Source organism: Lates calcarifer, linkage group LG3 (genome assembly GCF_001640805.2).
Source record: "Lates calcarifer isolate ASB-BC8 linkage group LG3, TLL_Latcal_v3, whole genome shotgun sequence".
Taxonomy (NCBI): Eukaryota; Metazoa; Chordata; class Actinopteri; family Centropomidae; genus Lates; species Lates calcarifer.
The window spans coordinates 23233715-23257473 of record NC_066835.1 but is presented as its reverse complement, the minus strand read 5'-3'; the positions used below and the strand labels follow the sequence as shown (position 1 = coordinate 23257473).

Sequence of the window (23759 nt, the reverse complement as noted above, 5' to 3'; positions counted from 1 at the left end):
TATTGTTTCTAGTTTATTAAGCTAACTAATGTTAGCAACAAGCTAACGCCATTTTCTGGCTGTAAACAACAAACAGACTCTGTCGCTGTTCGTCTGCTTCCTGTTTAATAAAGTTCTTTTTGAAAGGCCCCTGTTGCCAGGAGACGGTAAACACTCCCGCCTTCCCCGCCGTTGCTAGGATACAGTGAAGCGGATCAGAGTCTAACGGTCGGTGAAACATGGAGATCGTTCACGTTTACACGAAGCTCCGCGCTGAGTTCGGCCGACAGTGTCTGTTCTCTGACCGGCCCGCCGAGCTGTTGGTCGACGTCCTCCCGGACCCGAGTCTGGGTCTGCAGTTCATCCACAAGACTCCCAGAGACCAGGCCCTGCAGGCCTGCCGGGACATGTCCGAGCACCAGGTTCGACTTACCTGTTCATACGTCATTAACTAACCGGAGTTTAACGTCATGTAAAGTGACGTTAACGGTAAATTAACAGTGATGGTTACAGACAGTGACCTGGGTGACGTGTAATTCACAGCATAATGTTTCCAGGTGTGAACAAATCTTCAGAGGAGACTCAGAGGTTTAAAACTGATCAGGTCATGATGTGACCAGAGTCCTGCAGTGATCTAGACCGGAATTTAGCATCAGCCTGGTTCCCTCCACAAAAACCCAGTGCGATTTGAACATGCTAACTTACTTCCTGGTTTTAGGCTCATATCTGATCAGATCAGTTTAAATTTAACTCTGGTGTTTCTCTTCTGTGTTTTTGGGTGTAAATGACTGTGAGGGAATCAGTGCAGTTTTGATCAGCATTGACAGGAACAGTGAACAGCTGCTGCAGTGTAGTCCGATGGACAATCGTCCACGTCAACATACGTCCACTAAAGTTCTCTATATATCTCTACCAGACTCCATTGACAAAAACAGGAATTTTACTGAGAGCTGCTGGAATAGCACTGCCTCCATCTGTTAAACATACTGGATTCTCCTTTAATCTAAAGTAACGAGGTTTGTTACTTCACAGCTTTATCAGTCGTGTGTTCCAGTGAAGTGTCAGAGTCAGAGTTAGAGTCAGTTCACCTCCATGTTTCTGTAAAACACCATATTTACTATGAAGGTTCAAAACATGAAGCAGACGTCAACTCTCTGGACTAAACCAATCTATAATCAATCAAACTGGCTGATTGACAATTAATCACATGATCAAAAATAACTTATAAACTGTACCTGACCACAGACTCACTTGTTCACTGGTTCACCTGCTCTGAGGCCTCTGATGTTCACAGTCAGCTGACTCAGGTGTTCCTAATATTCTGACTCCTCAGGACAGAGAATCGTTTGGTTTGTGAGTCAGTGATGAAGTGAAGTTGTGTGATTGGTGTTTACTTGTGCAGGTGAACACGGAGCGCTTTGAGTCTGACAGCTGTGGGATAAACCATGTGGAGGGGGGGTGGCCCAAAGATGTCAACCCCCAGGAGATGGAACAAACCATCCGCTTCAGGAAGAAGGTGGAGAAAGACGAGAGCTACATCAACAGCACCCTGCAGCTGGGCAGTGTAAGGTCCACATTGATCCACATCGATCCAGTTTACCTCAGTCCACATCATGTTTCATTTCTCTGCTGCTGCTTTAAACTTTATTTGTTTACTTAGTTTCTGTTTTATCTGGAGGAAACTGTCAGCTGATCAGAGGGGGTGTGTCCATGGTTGAGGCCACACCCCTGTCTGTGACGTCACCATTTGATGTCATCATGTGGTCCAGGTCATGGAGCACTGCATCAGACAGAACAACGCGGTGGACATCTACCAGGAGTACTTCGAGGACGAGGAGGAGGTGGAGGAAAGTCAAGAGCCGCCGTTCGCCAAGACCATCAACGTCTTCAGGTGCAGCTGACGTCAAACTGATCGACGGACGCTGACTGATCGATCACCGTGACTGATTGTTGGTCTACTTCCTGTCCTGTGTGTCTGCAGAGATCCTAATGAGGTGAAACGTACAGTCACCTGCCTGTCGTGGCATCCTGACAGCGGCAGGAAGCTGGCAGCCGCCTACTCCTGCCTCGAGTTCCAGAAAACCTCCAAAGACATGAGCCTGGACTCCTACATCTGGGACGTGGGTGAGTCAGACGGTGGCTGGATTTAAAACCAGCACCAGCAGAGTCCTTTCTGTTGACATGTTTTGTGTTTCAGAGAACCCGAATAGACCCGAGATGACCCTGAAGCCGACGTCTCCACTTGTCTGTCTGGAGTACAACCCTAAAGACTCACACACCTTGGTGGGAGGCAGCTACAATGGACAGATTGGTGGGTTCAGGTCCAGACCAACTGGAACTTGATTTTCTGTCTATGACGAGGTTTATAGATGCGTGGCTGTGTTTGTTTTAGCGTACTGGGACACCCGGAGAGGCAGCCAGCCGGTGGAGTTGTCCTCTGTGGAGCAGAGTCACAGAGACCCGGTCTACAAGATCATCTGGCTGCAGTCCAAGACTGGGACAGATGCCTTCTCTGCCTCCACAGATGGACAGGTAGACTGAGGAGGACTCACCAGGACCAGGGCCCGGTCTCCATTTATATCAGTGGAATAATCAGAAAGTCTCTCTCTGTCAGGTTCTGTGGTGGGACGTCCGCAAGCTGAGTGAGCCCACAGAGCGTCTGGTTCTGGACCCGGGCAGGGAGGGGAACCTGGATCGAGCTCTAGGAGCCATCTCTCTGGAGTTTGAGTCCACCATGGTGAGTTTTGGGCCGTTAGTAAGTTACCAAGTTTTAAGGCCTCTGTGATTCTGGTCTGTTCCAGACTAAGTCTTCAGTCATCAGTCCAGAGTCTCCATCCAGCCCTGATTCTGGTCCAGGTGGTGTAGTCCAGAAGTCGGTCCCAGTCTCTCAGTGTATCTCGGTGTCTCTGCAGCCAACTAAGTTCATGGTGGGGACGGAGCAGGGCGTGGTTGTCTCCTGTAACAGGAAGGCAAAGACTCCGGCCGAGAAGATCGTTTGTACGTACGACGGTCACCACGGCCCCGTCTACGCCCTGCAGAGGAACCCCTTCTTCCCCAAAAACTTCCTGACCGTGGGGGACTGGACGGCCCGGATCTGGTCCGAGGACATCAAGGAGTCATCCATCATGTGGACCAAGTAGGAATCAGACGTCAGCATCGCGCTCAGACTTAAAGTCAGACCAGATCTCAGTTCCTGTTTTCTGTTTCCTCAGGTATCAGATGTCATACCTGACGGACGCCTGTTGGAGTCCAGTCAGACCCTCTGTCTTCTTCACTGTGAAGATGGACGGCGTGTTGGACATCTGGGACATCCTGTTCAAACAGAACGACCCCACTCTCAGTCTCAAGGTCCTCTGAAGACCCCAAACATACTGCTGCTGCTGTTGTTGTTGTTCTTGATGTCTCTTGTCGTCCTCAGGTGTGTGACGAGGCTCTGTACAGCCTCCGTGTTCAGGATAACGGGCGTCTGGTGGCGTGCGGCTCTCAGCAGGGCGGGGCCACACTGCTGGAGATCTGCTCCGGACTGTCGACGCTCCAGAAGAATGAGAAGAGTCTGTTGGCTGCGGTGAGAAGCACTAACTCACTTGAACACACCTTTACACGCCTGAACACACCTAAACACACCTTTACGCACCTGTACACACTTTAACACACATGTACATGCACCTGCACACACCTGTTAAACCTGAACTCATCACCTCAGTGTGACAGAGATATTATTTATGATGTGGTGAATAAAAGTCAACGGAGCCTCAGGTGTTCCTCTATGATACTGTGTCGTGGGTCAGAGGTTGTCATGCTCGTCAGTTTCCTGTGAATAATAAAGTTCGGCGTGGAGCTGAAACATCTGTCGTCGCTTTGTTTGTTTGTCTCCAGATGTTTGAGCGTGAGACGAAGCGGGAGAAGATCCTGGAGGCTCGACAGAGAGAGATTCGTCTGAAGGAGAGGAGTCGGTCTGAGCAGAGCAGGGAGGAGGAGGGAGGACGGGAGGAGGGGGAGGAGAGCCCCGATCAGCTGATCGCCAGAGCAGAGAACAACTTCTTCAGCGTGGTGGAGACGGAGCTGAGGAGGAGGAGGGAGAAGGAGGACGAGGAGAACCGGGTGATGTCTTTAATACTCTACACTCAACAGTCTCTTACTTTCTGTTCTCTGACTTTCACATCTGAGAATACTAAAGTACTTTTACTGCAGTAAAATGTAATGGAGTATTTTTTATACGCCTGGACTGAACTCCTCTGACGTCTGATGTTTTATCATTTTACTTCAAACTGAGTTTTAACAAAATAAAATGTTGTTTTTCAGGAAAAAGGTGTCTGTGAAGAAAAAGAAGTGAAAGACGAAGCAGAAACATCACAGTGAATATTTACTCTTCTTTCATGTAAATGTTGCAATGACCTGAGTGTTTTCACTGAGAATTTTGTTCAATAAAAAGAATTTCTGTAAAGCAAACAAAGAAACTTTATTTTGAAATCTCTGAACTTGAGATTTCACCCTGAAATCAAACTTTAAATTTACTGGACAGTCCAAAGGTTTTTAATGGAACTGCTGAATTTTATTTTAAAACTCTGACAACAGGAGAGAGACTGATGTGTTGCTGTCACAGAGGAGAGTTTATGGATCAGTTATTGTGTTTAAAATATATTTGAAATAACTTAATGGACAAATATAAAAATGTCTCATCATGTCGACATTACTTTGTTTTACAGAGTTTGTAAAAAGGGTTGATGCAATAGTCTGCAGCTTCTTAAATAAATATATAATACAAAATTAAAATCCCAAAATAGAATAGTAAAATATTATATAATCATATAAAAATGATATCCTATAATTTAATATAATAAAGAAATTTTAAAAATACATATGTCAAAAAATAATGTACAATATTACTGTGTAAGATTAATTTATCATCATAAAAATGTAAAATGTATCTTGCAGTATATTTTTTACCATTTTGTTTGGGCTTTAATCAGTTTGTATAATTATTTAAAGACCGAAATAATCAGTCTTTATATTGTTTTGTTTTTTTTTTTCAGACGTTTTTAGTTTACGTTTGTGTGGATGATACTTTTATTCTGAAGGACACCGGAAATCCTGTTGTTGTTACCGGAACAGACGCTCTGTTAACATCGTTAGCTGTTAGCAGCAGTCAGTGAGTCTCAGTTGCTCCCGGTTCTGTCCCGGCTCTCGGTGTGAACATGTCCCGGGTCCAGAAGCTCCGGGTCTTCGTCAGTCAGCGGCTGAACGCGGCGGTCGAAGAGATTCTGGCGGCGTTTGAAAAAACGATCGTTAAATACGAACAGGAAGCGGCTCTGTGTCAGGAGGTTATCTCTCGCCAGCACGCGCTGCTCTGCGCGCTCCACAAACCGTCCGCAGGTGAGCACATACCTGAGAGCCCGTCCGGTTCAGGCCGCCCGGTGCTCACGTATTTACAGGTGGTTTTTACCTGATGAGGAGCTTCAGGACCAGGTCCAGTGTCTGACCCCGGTCCAGGTTCCGGTTTAGTTGTGATGCGGATCCCGGAGTTCAGGAACATGTTCCAGGTGTCTCAGGGTCCTCTCAGGTCAGTCTGACTCCAGGTTTAAAACATTAATCAGATTCCTGCTGATCGCTGGTAATGATCAGGTTATTGATTGATTGATCAGTGTTTCTGTTCCAGATGAAAACTGAACTTAGCAGCTTCTCATTGTGTGTCACAGCTTTTGTTTCATCTCGGTCTTCATCAGATCTCTTTAATCCTGCTCAGAGGATCTGGTCCAGTATCTAACATCTCTGGTCTTTGTTTCCCTGCAGACTCCTTCAATCAGCAGCTGCTGGTCCACCCTGAACGAGATCAGGACCAGGACCAGGAAGACCCACAGCCCTCACGTGTTGAAGAGGAACAGGAGAGAGAACAGCTTCAAAACCTAAACGATGTCGAGATCATCAAGTTCACCTACAATCCGCGCCGTGCAGTGAGACCAGGTGAGCTGGACCTGTCAGCTGCCGGGTCTGCTCAGGTGGAACCAGGACCAGTAGATCTGGTTCAGGACGTCCTGCTGGTGTCGTCCTCTGAGACAGAGGACAGCGACGACTACAGCAGAGAATCCGCTGATCCCAGACCGGCGTCAGACAGACCGAAACCAAAGACGAACCGTAGACCAGGAACCATCAGCTGCAGGGTCTGCAGCCGGACTTTCAGAGCTCGGAGGTTTTTATTCAGACACGTTAAAGTTCACCTGCAGGAGGCGGAGGCGGTTTGCGGCATGTGCGGTGAACGGTTCGAGACCACTGACGGTCTGAGGCTTCACGTCCAGACTCACCGGATCGGGAGGAAGAGGGGGGACCCAGAGAATGAGACCGGGACCCAGAGCGGAGAGAGACTGATTCACCAGCGCTCGAACCTCGACACCAAAGACCACGAGGACCAGAACCTGAACAGGTGTGACGATTGTGGAAAGACTTTTCTTCAGGTGTGGAAGAAGAAGAAACACAGGTGCTGCCCCCGGAGGAAAAACCAGGACCCAAAGAGTCCCAGAGATGGACCGAAGAGGAGGAGGAGGAAGACCTGAAGGATAAATCTGCGTTTTATTCTGGTCCAGAAAACGAATCACATCACCTCCATAAACCCAGGACTGTGATGTCATGATGACATCATGGCAACATCACTAAAGAAAAGTCTGACAGGTTCATTTTTTGTTTTTTGTTTTTATTGAGCAATTTAGATTTTTACATTAAAAGAGACACTGCAGTGAAACTGTCCAATATTACAAACCAAGTTTGAGAAAAAGTTTGGAGGCAAAAATAATTTGTCATTTTAGTTTCAACACAGAAACAATCAGAGAAACAAAATGTAATATTCAGAAATGTTTCAAAACTCACTGAGAAAAAAGATTTGAACACAAATATGGAAAATTTATTTATGTTATCGTGATATAAATTGAATGATTGTTTTTTTTTTTGAGGATTAACTTTTTTTTATGAAGACAAAATAAAATGTTAAAATATTCTGGAAACTGGGACTTGGGACTTTATTCTGAAAATTTCTGAATTTCTAATAATTCAGTGAAATTTTTTTTATTTTTTTTTGGGGGGGGGGGGTCCAGAGATATAGTGACATGTGATTGGTCACAGTTTCCATGGTAACATCAGTTCAGTTCAGATGAAGAGTTGATGGTTGTTCTCAGGTGCTTTAGTGAACGTTCCGTTCAATGCGTCGTCATGATGCAGCTGATAAATGTGGCTCAGGTGAGTCGACAGGTGAAACCCTGATCAATCAGCTGAGGATCGATCAGCAGGTGGAGGTGACTCTGTGTCTGACTGTTTCCTGCTGCTGACCTCATCGCTCCAGCTGTACCTGTGGAGGGGGTGGGGCTGTGAAGTGATGGGCGGGATCTTACACAGAAGAGGGAGGGGCGGTGTGGGGAGGAGGCGCCCTTGAGGAGGTCCGTCACAGGCCCTCTGTCGATGGTGACCTCTTCAACAATGGCTGTGACCCAGTGATTGTTTCTCACCGGCCAGTTGAGTCTCCTCTGCTGGGTCGTAGTCGCGCGGCCATCCCTCCTCCCCACCGGTCTGAGGCGGTCTCTCCGCAGCAAGCCCTCTGGCTGCCTCCTCTTCCGACTCTTCCAATGCCTCTGTTGCTCCTCCTGGTTCCTCGCAGCAGGTCGTCAAGTTCTGCCTCTTGATGTGATGACCTCTGCAGGAGTTGAAGAGCTCCATGGCCGTCGGAGGATCCAGACCGTCCACGTCGATGAGGTACCTGCAGACCAGGTACCCGGTGCGGTTCAGGCCATGGGTGCAGTGAACTCCGATCAGCTTGCCGTTGTCCCAGTTCTCCCTCAGGAACCGTCTCACCGCCCATTTGAAGCTCAGGATGGTGGCATCCGAGGGAACCTGGGACCCTCTGTGAAGATCTTGATGTAGGACCAGGACTACATCAACCTCACTTTCAGTACTTCGTGGTGAAAGTGAGGTTGATGATCAGATGCAGCTCCTGGTTCTGGTTCTCCAGAGAGTCCAGGACGTCCCAGAAACTGAAGGATTCTGATGCTGGGACCTTTTAAAGGCACTTTGAAGGCAATGAATCAAGTCCCTGGTATCCTCTGTCCTACAGGACTGTAGTCCAACCAACGGTCCGGTACGCTGCCCTTCTTCTTCTTCTCACAGGGAAACATCTCAGCTGCTCTGAGGTCTCAGGTGTTTTCAGGTTTTACTCTTCAGCACTGACTTGACAAATCTGAATAAAAAATCTGTCGTCGCACCAAACTCCAGTCAAAATCCTGGTAATTTAAGATAAAACAGATGCACCTGTTACTCAGACTGATGTGAAACTGTTTATGATTCAGATTCACCAAAATTTTTTATTTACATCACTGTCATTGACTCATCTTTCAGCAGAATATAAACTACAGCTCTTCTTCCTACAAATGGAAATGACCGGTGTTTATAATTTGATATACCACCTTATGAATTTAAACTTTTACTAGTCAACCCAAAAAACTATTTTGTTTGTTAGTTAGAAAACATATTGTTAATAAATAGAATACATTATAAGCAGAGTACAGAGGTCACGTGTTCTCCATTTGAACAAGGGACATTAAAACATGTTGATATAAACTGTAACTCTGTGAAAGAGACAAATACTTCTGTCACTTTAGTTAGGTAAAAGTTTAAAGTAAGATTTTTGGTTGTAGTGGAGTATTTGTGTGTGTTGGTGGAATCACAGCTCTGTAACATCCTGTTTGACTGATACAATACTTCACTCAGTTATGCTGCATTTTTACAGTGTAAAAGCGAAAATAATTTTAAATTGTACTAAAATTAAATGCTCATGAATGTATCCGTATGCCGAAATGTTTAGAAGACATTAATAGATGGAGACAGATGTTCGGAGCTGTTTTTAAGGCCATGTACCTCTTTAAAAAGGAAGAAAACATTCAACAGACGGATTTTTAAATGGAGTCTGGGCAGAGGTTCGAACCAGTGAAGCATTTAAAGTCGCGTTTTCACGACAAACGAACAGAAAAATCCAAAAATCCAAACAGACGTTGAACTAATGACGTAAAAACCCGAAAACTCGCGACGAATTCACGATAGCATTTCTTGGAATGAGGTTTCACGTGCACATAGCCGTTAGCACGTTAGCAATCCCAGAGCCATGTTACGGCTGACGCAGCAGATGACGTAATATCAGCGCGTAGGGGACGTCGACGTCTGACGTCAAGACGCTAGGCTGGGGATCACGGAAGCGCCCTGGCATTGTTTACATTCTGCTCTTTGTTCCGACAAAATGTCCAAAAAACGGTCGAAAAGCTCCGAGAGCCGGAGCCTGAGAGCCGCCATCGACCAGCAGCTGACGGCGGCCGCGGACCACATCTTCTGGCTGCTGAAGGAGCGCGGGCAGGCGCAGCTGGAGGAGCTGAGGGAGCTGGTGACGGAGCGGATCACCGCGGCCGTGGAGGAGATCTTCACCGCGTTCAGAGCCACCAGGACGCCCCGCGGAGAACCGGAGGGACCCGGGGACAGACCCAGACCGGGACCCGGAGCAGACAGCGCAGGTTAGTGTCCGGGTCCAGAGACAGACGGGTTCATTTAGTGACTTAATTCATGGAGCTTTCAACCGCATCGCACGGCCTTCATCAGGTGTAAGGACAGTTTAGTTGTTTTAGAGAAACTGGATTCAAACACGCGTTTATTTAAATGAGACAGAAGAATAATAATAATAAGTTCAGTTTCTCTGAATCCAGGATCAATAGATATCGATTCTCTGATCAGAAACCTGATCAATGAAGAAGAAGAAACACCTGAGCTGACAGAGTTCATGTGAATAACAACAAATCAATAATCTATAACAGATCATTGATCTCATCACTGTTTAATTGGAGTCCAGACTTTATTCTTTTATTGATCTGTTCTAAATATATTTACAGTGTTTGGAGCTGAGGAGCTTCAGTTCAGTTTCACACAGAGACAGAAAACATCAGATTCACAAACATGAGCTCACCTCAAGGAATTATTCGAAGACAAAGCAGTAATAGAACATCTTTAAATTCATATATCTGCAGTGAATATTAACTTTGCCATAAAAACCTTTAGAGGACATTAAACTAAACTTTGGAAAATGTAAAATCAAAATATCTTAAAGAGTGTGATGTTCAGCTGTGAAGCTGTTGGAGATGTTTGGAACTGAACTGTTGTTTGTTCAGGTAAAGAAATAATTTGATTAAAACATGTTGGAACTGATCTCATTTGTTTTAAACTGAGACTTTGTGAGTTTGAATTGTCGGACAGATCAAGACATTCGATGTCTGTTTCCAGGTATTTTATAATTAAGAATCAGAATCCAGAATCTGGAGATTTTTCTTCAGTCAGATGCAGCTCCAGTACTGAGAACAACGTGAGGATTTAGACATCTGAGATGATTTAAATAAAGCTGTTTGAATGTGTTTTCTCTACAGAATTGTGTCTGTCTGTCGGAGTCAGGAGTCTCTCCACTGAAAAACATCTGAAATCCGACGTCTCCATGGATGACCGACTGAAGGAGCCTCTGCCCGGCACGTCCTCCAGACTGGAGACTGTCAACGAACCAGACCACCAACCGGCCTCTCCAGAGGATCCGGCTGGTGAGGAGGAGAAGGATGACGAAGAGGAGACATCTCACCGCTGCAGAGTGTGTGGGAAATCCTTTGACAGGAAAGGTTTCCTGATGAAGCACGTGGAGAAACACTCAAAGGAGGCGGAGTGTCTGTGCGGTCTGTGTGGCGAGCGTTTGGAGTCCAGCAACGGCCTCAAGCTTCACCTCCAAACTCACCGAGACAGCAGCAGAACCTGCGACATCTGCGGCAAGAAGTTCCCCTCGATCCGAGCTCAGGAGACGCATCTGAGGCTGCACACTGGAGAGAAACCCTTCAGCTGCCATGTCTGCGGAAAAGGCTTCAATCAGAAGGGCAACATGGTGACGCACATGAGGATCCACACGGCAGAGAAGCCGTTCAGGTGCACTGTCTGCCGCAAAGAGTTCAGCCACGCCGGGTCTCTGGAGCGACACATGAAGGCCCACGATGGACAGACACCGTTCAGCTGCAAAGTCTGCAGGAAGGGATTTGCAAAAAGCACTGAGCTGAGGCAACACGTCCGGAGCCATGAGTCCGACAACCAGCCCGCTGTCAGGAACCGACGCAGGAAACCAAGTCTGACCCCCTCCCACTGCTGCAAGGTCTGCGGGAATGCCTTCCACAATAAAGGGAACTTTGTGCGACATGCTGAGACTCATTTAAATGATCCTGAATGTCGCTGTGGCGTCTGCGGAGAGCAGTCCGAGTCCTCAGAGAGTCTGCAGATCCACATCCAGTGCCACAGAGAAACCAGCAGGATCTGCGACATCTGCGGCATCAGCTTCAGGGACATGGAGATCCACATGAGGACACACACCGGCCAGAAACCCTTCAGGTGCAAAGACTGCGGTAAAGACTTCCCCAGGAAAGGTTCTCTGGAGCGGCACATGAAGCTGCATGCTGGCGAGAGGCCGTTCATTTGTGAGTTCTGCGGGAAGACTTTCATCGAAAACACTGTCTTGAAGAGACACATCAAGAGCCACACGGGCGGGAAGCCAAGGATTTACTCCTGTGACGTCTGCGGCAAGAAGTTCACTATGAGCCAGCACCTGGACGTGCACAAGAGGATCCACACTGGGGAGAAACCCTACACCTGCAGGGTCTGCGAGAAGAGCTTTCGGCAGATCGGAAACCTGGACTCCCACATGAGGATTCACACAGGTGAGAAGCCGTTCATCTGCAGCCTCTGCGGGAAGAGGTTTCGGCAGAAGATCTCACTGGAGACACACGAGAGATTCCACAAGAAGGAGAAACCGTTCGGCTGCCAGCTCTGCAGCAAAGGCTTTGTCCAGAAAATCGACTTGAAAAGACACATGCTGACGCACACCGGGGAGAAACCCTACAGCTGCCGGGTCTGCGGGAAGAGGTACCAGGAGAAACGCTCTGTGGACTCGCACATGAAGGTCCACACCGGAGAACGAGCTGCCAAAGATCCAACTGTGACACCAAACCTGAAACGTCAGGAAGGAATTCATGCCGACTTCATCCAGCTGTGACGAACCAAACACAACGTTCTCAATGTCCCACTGATCTGTGAACCTCCCACTATCACACAGTCTCAGAAAGTAGTTCATCTGTACTGAAGGAGATTTCCCTGGAGCCCGGAACTTTGGTACACCTGGACCAGAGTTAGTTCCTGTTGATGCTGTTTAAGATTTCATGTTTAAATTAAAAGAGTCGTTCCAGTGGCTGAAGAGTCAGATTCAGACTTTAGACTCAGACCTGGTTCTGATGTTTCTGAATCTGTTTGTATTTTATAAACTCAACAGTAGAAACAGAAATGTTTGTTTCACTAAAGAAGAACTTCACCTCAGTGATTCTGATTTTAAACATAAAAACTTTTCTGCAGAGAAACAACAGAAACTTCAATGTTTGAGGTTTGAACCTGAAAATAAAAACATTTCATATTTTCTACTGGATTTTCGTGTCTGGTTATTTTACACTGATCTAACACCAGCTGAATTTAAAGGAACGTCAGACTGGAACTAAAGATTATTTTCAGTTAATCTGTAGATAATTGTCTCCATCAGTTGATTCATTTTCTTTAACATTTAGTTTTGGTTCAGTTTGTTGAGAAAAAAACGTCTGAAACAATGATGATCACTTCTATCAACTGATTAATCATTAATAAACTAATTGTTTCCTGTGTAGGAGTGTGTGTGTGTGTGTGTGTGTGTGTGTGTGTGTGTGTGTGTGTGTGTGAGCGTTTTATTAGGTACACCTGTCCGGCCTGCAGGTGCTAATGTTCAGGTGTGGTCATGGTTAAAGCATCATGAGACGATACAAACAGAATGAGTGAATTAAACTCTGGTTTCATGTTGGTGGAGACAGAACAGCTGGACTGGATCAGACTCTGCAGCTGTTCCTAATAAACTGGACACTGAGTATAAACATCACTGCTCAGTAATTGTAATCAGTAATCTGATGAGCAGAGGGAGTACTTTTACTGTGAGTACTCTGCGTATAGTGTGATGTGGTACTTGTGTACTTCAGAGTCTCAGTGAGTCAGAGAGCACAGAACTTGCTCCTCTGTCTCTGAGTGTAGTGGGTGTGTTTGTCCTCCAGTCCATCAGAGGGCGCTGTTCGCGCTGTTCGCTTCGCTCTCCTCTCAGCGAACTGTCGTCGACGCGGAACTCGGTGTCTCTGTTTACTTCCCCGCTGGCTCTCTTTGTTCGCTGGAGGCTCAGATTGCGCAGAAAAGGAGGAAAATGTGCGCCGTGCAGCTGCTGCGGGTGTCGGTCCACGAGCGGATCAGCGCCGCCGCTGAAGACTTTCTGCTGCAGGTGGAGAAAGGAGAAGAAACGGCAGAAATCCCGGCGCTGAGAGCGCTGCTCACCGAGCGGCTAAAGGCGGCGGCGGAGGAGATCGTCGGTCTGTTTGAGGAAACCGTGGCGGAGTACGAAGACAGAGTGGAGCGGTCAGAGCGGGAGATCTGCCGCCAGAGGAGGCTGCTCGATGCCGTGCTGAAGCCCGAAGTCAGGCTGCACAGAGCAGGTCAGTCCCTGCTCTCTGGACCCGAGGACCCGGACACGGCTCACATGCTAACGCTAGCTAGCATCGTCGCGGCTGACGCGAAGGTTTTTACTGAGACAAACTGATTTAAATGACGTCACAGGACAGAAAAACACGGAAACATGTTTATTGAACAAATAGACAACAACAAACACACCGGCACCAGGCAACAACTACAACTCCCAGAAGCCTTAGCCAGAGTACCTTCGGCAAAGCCTCATGGGAGCTGTAGTTTTTCACTAAATATGAACATTATCATTAATGTGACGGTTGGTTGTTCGGTTTGTCTCCTCTCTCTTCCCGTTGTCCAAACTTTATTCAGTGAATGTTTCTGATCGGACGAAGAGAAGCAGAACAGTAGAGGAGTGAATCTCTAATCACCTCATGTTTCAAGGCTGCGATGATCGATTCAAATCTGGAATGATCCATAATAACATTAATAACATGTCAGTGATTCTATGACTTTGGCTGTAGAGAGACGTTGTGTCTCAGCTCTCAGTGTGTAACAGTGTGAAAACCTGGCAGAGACAGACAATAACAACTTTACAGAGTTTTTAGATATCTCTTATTAAATCTCCACTGTCTCCACTTCATAACCTGCAGCAGAAACTCTGCATGTGACGCTGGCGTATTGTTCACAGCTCACATATGAAATCTTGCAGCACCATGGAGTGTTTCTCCTGTCGGGCTGCTGACTCTGTCAGTCTGTTTTAACTCGCTGAAACACCAGTGGTTTAGAAGAGCAGGTAGAACTCACCTGACACCTGAGCTGAGATCAGAGACTCCAACATAACTGCTGTTCTCTCTCTGCTGCACAACATTAAATCAGTTTTAATTCAATGCTAAAAAAAGTTATTTATTTCCATGTTATTTTTTAATCCTAACCCTTTACGTCAGTTAACAGTTAGAAAATTCGATTTTTGTGAATTGATTTTGAATTGTCCACATTGCTCACTGCTGTCCTCCATTTTCCTAAAAACGCTGTGTTAGCGTTAGCTTAGTTAGCCGAATAATAAGTGAAGCTGATAAAGCGCCCTTTGCTGGATCACAAACAAACTACTTCAGATGGTCTGATGAGCTCAGAGAGACACAGTCTGCAGTTCAAACAGGTCGTCACAGCTTGTTCCAACAGATGTCTGAATGTGGATTCAGACAAAACAACAAAATAAATGTTTCTGCAGAGATGTCAGATATCATGAACTGTCCACAATCTGTGTCTCTGTCTCTGACCTGCAGATGTTGAGCAGCTGCTGAGGAAAGAAGAGGTTCCCCCTGAGCATCAGGAGTGGAGCCCCAGTCTGGACCAGGAGGACCCAGAGCCCCCCCACATTAAAGAGGAACAGGAAGAAGTGTGGAGCAGTCAGGAGGGAGAGCAGCTTCAAGGGCTGGAGGAGGCTGATATCACCAAGTTCACCTTCACTCCTGTCCCTGTGAAGAGTGAAGATGATGAAGAGAAACCTCAGTCCTCAGAGCTTCATCAGAGTCAGACTGAGGAGAACAGAGAGGACTGTGGAGGACCAGGACCAGACAGGAACCCAGGTCCAGACCCACGTTTACAACCTGTTAGTGAAGACAATTCTCTGGACTCTACTGAGACTGACGACAGTGACTGTGATTGGACACAGTCCAACGAGGCTCAGTTGGGTCCAGAGGTTCCTAAAAACAGCGAAGCTACTGAAAACGATGTGGGATCTTCGATGAAGGAGCGACCGTTTCCCTGCTCGTACTGTGGTAAAAGATTCAGCCTGAAGGGGAACTTGAACAGACACATCAGAGACCACACAGGAGAGAGACCGTTTCCCTGCACCGGCTGTGATAAATCCTTTAAAGACAGCGGATCGTTAACGGCACACATGAGGTGTCACACCGGAGAGCAGCCGTACAGCTGCTTATTCTGTGGGAAGAATTTCAGTGGAAGAGGAAACATGACCCGACACATGAGGATCCACACGGGAGAGAAGCCGTTTACCTGCTCGGTGTGTAACAAGAGTTTTCATGTTAAAGAACACCTCAACAGACACATGAAGTACCACACAGGGGAGAAACCTTTCAGCTGCTCTGTGTGTGGGAAAGGCTGTGCTCAGAAAACAGACCTGAAGAAACACATGAGAGTTCACACAGGAGAGAAACCCTTCAGTTGTCCGTTCTGTGGAAAATGCTGCGCTGAAAAAGGAGACTTGACCAAACACATGAGAGTTCACACAGGAGAGAAACCATTCAGCTGCAACATCTGCGGTAAGAGCTGTGCCCAGAAGGGAAGCCTGAAGATCCACATGAGGATCCACACCGGAGAGAAACCATTCAGCTGCTCCGTCTGTGGGAAGTGTTTTACTGTGACAGGACACCTGAAGAGACATATGAAGCTGCATGCAGCAGAGGGTCCGGTGACGCAGGCTGCAGAGACCTGTTCAGACAGAGTTAAAACTGAAGCTGACGCTGAACCATTGAACTCGTCGTGAGGGTCCGAACCCTCAGAGTCTGCAGCCAAATGTTTATCAAACTTCACACATTCAGGGATGTTCATCATTCAGCTGGGAGAAATGAACTGCTCCCAGAGACGTCACTGATCAAAGATACATTAGTGATAATGTAGAATAAGAAATGCGGTTTAACAGCCACAGGATGTGGTTTTGTGTCGGCGCCTCCATTGTGATCAGGGCTGTTTCTGTGTGAAATCCAAACATCTGTTTGAACGTGGGTGAAAAGTTCATATTTGACCTGTTTGAACTTTAGGCTGCGTCACTGCTCATCAGACCATCTGAAGTAGTTTGTTTGTGATCCAGCAGAGGGCGCTCTATCAGCTTCACTTATTATTCGGCTAACTAAGCTAACGCTAACACTAACACAGTGTTGTTAGGAAAATGGAGGACAGCAGCGAGCAGAGCCGACACCAAAACATCTGAGAGTCAGAATGTAGAAGTGTTTTAGATTCTACGCTGAGGGTCGCAAAGTCACAAATAAAAGTGACTGTTTGTCGACTTTGTTTCTCTCCATCAACAGTAAATCTGCAGACTCAGCTTAGCATCTGAGAATCCAGACGAGTAGAGCAGAAGGTTCTTAAAGTTACAAAAATAATGATGTGTTTTGGGGCTGGTGAGTTCAAATTAATTTGAATGAATTGTGGGTCATGTAGAATTTGTCTGATCTTGATGTTTAGAAAAAGCGACAGCCCTGGTCGTGATGTCACAGTGCTCACACAGATCACCTGTCCAACCTGGAAACCCTGATCACTGCCCAGGAGACTGAAGCTGGAGATTCATTCATGACTGATCCCAGAGCTGCTGCTGTACAACAACACTACAGATATTTAACAGGCAGCTGAGAGCTGTGGTCAGCAGTCTGATGTGACCATATGACCACCATCACACCTGGTTGGTTTTCCTCAGTCGTTGTCAGGTGCTCAGAGACGTGAAGAACTGATCAGGACTCGGGACTGGAGAGGATCTGACTTTACACACTGCTGCCACAGTGAACACCTGGACCAGGTGAGCTCTGAGCACAGACAGATTTCCTCTGAGGAGCCTGAACATGACTCAAGAGGTGTTGATGAAGAACCTGTTGCTGCTTCGTTCTCCTCACGTCTCTGTGACTCACCTGTTTTAGGAGAAACTGATTTCTGCTGAGTCATTCTCAGTCAGTAGATTATTTAAAGAACTCATCACTAACGTCATCATAACAGTAAAAATAAAAAAGATCCTTTTGAGTTTGTGTGAAAAGATTTATTTTAGGAAAATATGAGAAATAAAGTCAGTGAAAGACACCTGTGTTTATGTGTGATCAGGGTTTTGATGGTAAAGTTGAACATCAGCCACCACATACTCTACAGTGTTGTTCCATATGCTGCCACCCACTGGCCAGTTGATGTAAGTCTCACACAAGATACTCAAAACCAAGATGGCCGACAAAGGCCAGAAACACTGAGTCCTTTTGTAGGAGGAGATGCCTGCAGTTAAAAACATTGGTAACATCAAGTAACATCTAAGGAGTAATACCATTGTATTGATTTTATATTTGGAGGAAATTATAATTAATCATATGGCCATTAGATTTGTTTTTAAATAATTTTTTGTATTTTAAGAAACTGAAGTTCAGAATTTTTTTTTTCACATCTAAAGAATAAAAAGGCAAATAATCCTGAGGATTTCATGATTCATTTTAAATCACGAGCAGCTGTCATTCTCACTGTGTCGATGATTCACTAGAATGAGTTTTAAACTGTTGAAATCTGAATTGCAGTTGTGACAGAGTCTCAGTCTGTCCTGTCGTAGCTGTTTGTCCTCCAGTCCAGCAGAGGGAGTACTTTTACTGTGAGTACTCTGCGTATAGTGTGATGTGGTACTTGTGTACTTCAGAGTCTCAGTGAGTCAGAGAGCACAGAACTTGCTCCTCTGTCTCTGAGTGTAGTGGGTGTGTTTGTCCTCCAGTCCAGCAGAGGGCGCTGTTCGCTTCGCTCTCCTCTCAGCGAACTGTCGTCGACGCGGAACTCGGTGTCTCTGTTTACTTCCCCGCTGGCTCTCTTTGTTCGCTGGAGGCTCAGATTGCGCAGAAAAGGAGGAAAATGTGCGCCGTGCAGCTGCTGCGGGTGTCGGTCCACGAGCGGATCAGCGCCGCCGCTGAAGACTTTCTGCTGCAGGTGGAGAAAGGAGAAGAAACGGCAGAAATCCCGGCGCTGAGAGCGCTGCTCACCGAGCGGCTAAAGGCGGCGGCGGAGGAGATCGTCGGTCTGTTTGAGGAAACCGTGGCGGAGTACGAAGACAGAGTGGAGCGGTCAGAGCGGGAGATCTGCCGCCAGAGGAGGCTGCTCGATGCCGTGCTGAAGCCCGAAGTCAGGCTGCACAGAGCAGGTCAGATCCGGAAACAGCCGAGCGGCGAACCGCGGCCGGTGCTAAAACAGCGCGTGCGGACTGATTGTTGATCTGCTGTGGCCGTTTCCGGGGAAACGGGTGGTTTATGACGTCAGGTTTATTGATTATAGATTCAGTGGATCACATACACTGAACTGATTAGGTGATTGATCGATAATTAGCTGCCAATCAACTCATTAATCATCAGAATCAGTTTATTTCTTTTCAGTTTAGAGTCGGGGGGGGTTAACAGGTGAAACCACCTCTTGTCAATCAGTTTATTGATCTGTGGAGGAATAATCAATAACTGAATTAATCAGTATTTCTGTAAACATGAATTAAAATGTTTTATTTTAATGTCAGATTCAAAGATTTTCCAGACGATTTCTTCAGCGACTCATCGAGAGCTTCAGTCATTGATCGACTGATCGGTGGATATCAGCACATAATCAGCAGACAACTGGAGCTGGGTCAGACTCAGACCCTGAACCCAGAGATCCTGAACCCTGATCTCAGACCATCACAAAGAAACATCAGAGTCAGGGTCATCATTTAGCATTAGCTTAGCATTCAGTAACCCTGTCAGAGGGCACACTGCTCCTCTGACGCTGATCTGTCGACGTCTCTGCTCTCCTCTGCAGACGTCTGTCAGTGACCAGGAGGACCAGTCTGGACCAGGAGGAGGCTCAGAGATTCATCAGAGTCAGACTGAGGAGAACAGAGAGGACTGTGGAGGACCAGGACCAGACAGGAACCCAGGTCCAGACCCACGTTTACAGCCCCAGGCTGAGGACAGTGATGGTGATTGGCAGGAGACCAGAGAACCTTTAGGTTTAAAGACTCTCAGACGTGGAGCTGAGGAGAAACCACTCAGCTGCTCTGACTGTGGTAAAACATTCAGCTACAGTTACTTTCTGAAGAGAAACCGTTCAGCTGCTCTGTCTGTCAGAGACATTTCAGGTTTAGAGGAGTGAGACACATGAAAGTCCACGTGGCAACAGATTTACTCTGACGTCAGGAGTCTTTCAGTCAAATAAAATAAATTCTAATTGATCTGAACTGTTCTTTATGGGCTGTGGTCAAATTCATGTTCCGTTAACGTTAAAGGAAAAACTCTTGTAAATCACAGTCGTTCTTGTGAAGATATTAACGATTATACTGATGATTGTGTTTTGATAAACTCATTTATTGTCTCATCAGAACAAACCAACATGTTTTACCTGCGTCATGAGAAAAATAATGATTCCAGTTTCTTGATCAGTCTGTCTGCAGTTTATTGTTCCCGTCAGTTTATGACTGCAGATTAACGTTTTATTTCTTTGAATAAAATGTATTAGACTTTAGTCTTCTTGTTTCTTTGTTGTTGAAAGATTTTCATCAGGAATGTTTCTGTATTTAAAGCAGAATGTTTCAGTTAAATCTAAATCAGCTTATATTCAGTTTCAGTTCCAGTTGTTTTTACAGTGTTTGAACAAACTCAGCCAGATCAGAACAGTTTTCCATCAGGAGGGTACAAATTCATTTCCTGAATACTTCACAATAAAAGCTGCCTGATGAGGGACAGGATGTAAGTGGGTCACAGAATCATGATCATGACTCAGGTGTCGTCAGAGGTTCACAGGTTCAGACTGAAGCAGGTGAGAACTGGACAGAGACAAGTGAACCTCTGTCTGTTTAAAATGTGATTCAACAAACAGACTCTGTTCAGACACACACAAGATGTTTTACAGGAGAAAAACCTTTCAGCTGTTTGTTTTGTTCTTATGGAGCTTTAAACTTTCCTTTTTCTTTCTTTTACTTTAAACATGTCAGTTTTAATCTGTTTGGTCTTTTGGTTCAGTTTTTACGTCACTCCAGGAGAGAAGGTCTGAAGCAGCTGTTACATAATGTCTGTCTCTGTCTCTGTCCTGCAGATGTTGAGCAGCTGCTGAGGAAAGAAGAGGTTCCCCCTGAGCAGCAGGAGTGGAGCCCCAGTCTGGACCAGGAGGACCCAGAGCCCCCCCACATTAAAGAGGAACAGGAGGAAGTGTGGAGCAGTCAGGAGGGAGAGCAGCTTCAAGGGCTGGAGGAGGCTGATATCACCAAGTTCACCTTCACTCCTGTCCCTGTGAAGAGTGAAGATGATGAAGAGAAACCTCAGTCCTCAGAGCCTCATCAGAGTCAGACTGAGGAGAACAGAGAGGACTGTGGAGGACCAGGACCAGATAGGAACCTAGGTCCAGTCATTGATTACAAAGCTTCAGAATTCTCTGTAGCTGAAATTGAAGTGAGCTGTGATGACTGGGAGGAGACAAGTGAAGCTCAGTCTGGTTTAAAGTCTCTGGAAAGTAACGACGGCCGCGTCAGTGAGAAACCATTCAGCTGCCCCGAGTGTGGGAAAAAATTCACAAAGGGCAGATTTCTGGAGACTCACATGAGAATCCACACGGGAACAAAACCATTCAGTTGTTCAGTGTGTGGGAAAAAATATACAAGAAAGGGATATCTGATCCAACACATGTCTGTCCACAGAGGAGAGAAAGGACAGAGCTGCAGCATCTGTAACAAAAGACTTGTCTGGCAGGCGGGAGTGGAGCGCCATCAGTGTGTTACAGGGTTTCCACAGCTTCACCTCAGCTCCTCTGCTGCTGCTGTGAGCTGTAACACTGTGAGCCTCTCTGAGTGTGATAAAAGACTCTGCTACAGTCATCATCTGAAAAAAGACCTGGGAGCTCACACTGAAGAGAATCTGTTCAGCTGCTCAGTCTGTGGAAGAAAATTTACACAAAGAGGATATCTGATGCAGCACATGGCACGCCACACAGGGAAGATCCGATACCGCTGCTGTGTCTGTGAGAAAACATTCGCTTGGCGTCATGAGCTCAAAAACCACAAATGTGGCAAAGATTCATCACAGCTCAGTCAGACCGAACCTTCAGACAGCAGCTCAACTCAACACAGGAAAACAGAGTCTGATGGAGAATCTGACTCTGATGACAAGACTTCAGACTCCTCTGAACCTGAGACTGAAGTCAGAGACAAACCTCAGACAGGTTTAAACTCGGAGACAAACAGTGAAGTCCCTGTGAGCAATGAGGGTGGAGGTTCTGACAAGAAATCTTTTATCTGCTCTGAGTGTGGAAAAGCCTTTTGTGGTGAGGAGAATCTGAAGATACACATGGGAACTCACACAGGAGAGAAACCGTTCAGCTGTTCGTTTTGTGATAAAGGATTTACACAGAAAGGACTTCTGACAAACCACGTGGACGTCCACACAGAGGAGAAACGCTTCCTTTACTGTGTTTGTGGCAAAAGATTTGCTTGGCGTTACAACCTCAAAGAGCATCAGTGTGTTGGTGAGTCCTCAGAGCCTCCAGCCAGAAGCTCAAAGACTCAGGCTGAGGTCAGTGATGATCAGTGTAAGGAGACCAGGGAACCTCAGTCAGGTTTAAACTCTCCAAACAAAGATGAAGTCCCTGAAGGGGACATGAGAGGTGATGATTCAGAGAGACCGTTCAGCTGCACTCAGTGTGGGAAAAGATTTCGTCGCAAGAAAAATCGGCAGGAGCACATGAGAATTCACACTGGAGAGAAACCTTACGGCTGCTCAGTGTGCATGAAGTACTTTTCATGCAGTGGATCATTACGAAAACACATGAGAATCCACACCGGAGAGAAACCATTCAGCTGCTCGGTGTGTGGGAACCGTTTCACTGAGAGTGGACATCTGAAGGTTCACATGAGAACGCACACAGGAGAGAAACCGTTCAGCTGCTCAGTCTGTGGGAAAAGCTTCACCTGGAGGCAAAGCTTCAATAATCACATGAAATATCATACAGACACAAAGAGAGAGGTGAAGTAGAGATTCGCGTCTCTGAGACGGTCTCTGAAATATACTGAAGCTAAGAAATGTAAACTTCTAAAACGTGCCTTATTTATCGTTATGAGTCCACTTCACGGCATCAAGACAAACTGTGAATTTATGAACCAGATGATCAAAGGTCACATGATACAGTCACAGTTACATGTCTGTTAAACCAATGAAGGTATTTTATCACAATGATGTAACAATACTGTCAAATATAAATTCCTATTAATGTACTAATACAACCAGAGACAGAAACAGTGTAAACTCTACAGAAATATATATGAGATGAATAGATTCTGTTGTCTCATGCTATGTATTGACCAGCCAATATTCACATTTAATGTAGAAGAATTTCTATAAGCTCCCTCAGTGAATATATGATATCCTTTCTCTGTTGATTTAGTAGAATGGTGATTCTATTTTCTGTTCTTTATTCCTTTCTCCTGGATTATGTACAGATTGGCCTGTTTGAATGAACTGAATCTGTAACCAACGAGAAAGATGATCAAACGTCACTGATGTCAGTTTCTGCTTCTTTATAATCAGTAAAGTATTTTAGAAGATGGACTCACTCGTGTTTGTTATCAACACAAACAGCAGCTTTCACTTTGGAACCAGAAAACAAACTAAAAATCACTACAGGTCTGAGAAAAAATTCAGACTGTAGTTTCTAGTTTGAAACACTAGAGGGCAGAACAATCAACCACCTCATTAAACTCTGAGTGAAGATCGATAAGATGTCTGAGTGAAACTAACGTCAGTAAAGTCAAATATATATTTTCAGACCGAACCCAGCAGATCAGTTTCCTCTTCGTTTCTCACATCTTCACTTTTCTTTGTCATGAAAGATCAAACGTTTTTCTTTAAATTAAAACTGACATCAGATCAGCTGAATGATGTCACCACCCACCTGTCCATTCATGTTTCACTCAGGTAACACCCACAGTCATCAGGTGTGTCCGACTTTACGTGATGCACATTAGTTAGAACTGAACTGACTGCAGACTGTTATACAGAGCCGAACACAGCTGAAGTTGACGTTGAATGTGCTAACTGGTCCAATCACAGTTCCCCAACACACCTGCGCAGTTTGAAACCTGCCTCCGTTAATCTGAGTGTCGGAGCTGCAACACAGAAACAGAACATCTCTGGATTCAAACCCAGCGTCACCTCTGGTGTCCGGAGCGGGAAAACCCACCTGGAGAATCGGATGAATCGAGCTTCCGGTCTTGGGATAGGTGAAGCGTGAGTACCCGGTGTATGAACCGGTTTTACTCTGACTGATGTTTCACCTGTTTTTGTTTTCTTTTAAACTTAAAAAATGCGTGAACCTTCACAGAGATGAACTTCTAACAGCACGTGAACACAGCACGCTGCCCATCCAAGGTTATTAGATAGAAATAAATACATCTAATTAAGAGCAGGGCTGTGGACAAACAGTTACTGACTGAAGTGATGAATAAATATAGTTGAAGGATGGATGTG

The 23759-nt window shown here is 46.0% G+C and overlaps 5 protein-coding genes across 5 annotated transcripts; 4 read left to right on the top strand and 1 right to left on the bottom strand.

Moving 5' to 3' along the window:
* The first annotated feature begins 94 nt into the window (after positions 1-94).
* On the top strand, positions 95-4422 carry dnai2b (dynein, axonemal, intermediate chain 2b). Its single transcript, XM_018686614.2, has 12 exons — positions 95-401; positions 1382-1543; positions 1749-1870; positions 1961-2103; positions 2177-2290; positions 2372-2511; positions 2594-2716; positions 2892-3115; positions 3192-3327; positions 3398-3544; positions 3856-4080; positions 4282-4422. Exons 1-12 carry the CDS (start codon positions 219-221, stop codon positions 4336-4338), a joined length of 1776 nt encoding a protein of 591 aa, XP_018542130.1. The 5' UTR covers positions 95-218; the 3' UTR covers positions 4339-4422.
* Positions 4423-5066: 644 nt separating this feature from the next.
* LOC108889919 (zinc finger protein 691) lies at positions 5067-7524 on the top strand. The gene is made up of 2 exons (XM_018686621.2): positions 5067-5352; positions 5770-7524. Exons 1-2 carry the CDS (start codon positions 5175-5177, stop codon positions 6525-6527), a joined length of 936 nt encoding a protein of 311 aa, XP_018542137.1. The 5' UTR covers positions 5067-5174; the 3' UTR covers positions 6528-7524.
* Positions 7050-8132, bottom strand: LOC108889921 (RNA/RNP complex-1-interacting phosphatase-like). Its single transcript, XM_018686623.2, is given in 3 exon segments — positions 7050-7909; positions 7911-8015; positions 8017-8132. Coding segments are annotated over 3 exon segments (696 nt in total). The 3' UTR covers positions 7050-7434.
* Positions 8133-9172: 1040 nt separating this feature from the next.
* LOC108889898 (uncharacterized) lies at positions 9173-17343 on the top strand. The gene is made up of 5 exons (XM_018686579.2): positions 9173-9515; positions 10416-12065; positions 12128-12199; positions 13083-13565; positions 14820-17343. The coding sequence occupies exons 1-5, from the start codon at positions 9248-9250 to the stop codon at positions 16040-16042; spliced, it is 3696 nt and encodes a 1231-aa protein (XP_018542095.1). The 5' UTR covers positions 9173-9247; the 3' UTR covers positions 16043-17343.
* A 126-nt stretch (positions 17344-17469) lies between these two features.
* On the top strand, positions 17470-22841 carry LOC108889909 (zinc finger protein 135). The gene is made up of 2 exons (XM_018686605.2): positions 17470-18427; positions 20341-22841. Exons 1-2 carry the CDS (start codon positions 18142-18144, stop codon positions 22266-22268), a joined length of 2214 nt encoding a protein of 737 aa, XP_018542121.1. The 5' UTR covers positions 17470-18141; the 3' UTR covers positions 22269-22841.
* Positions 22842-23759: the final 918 nt, after the last annotated feature.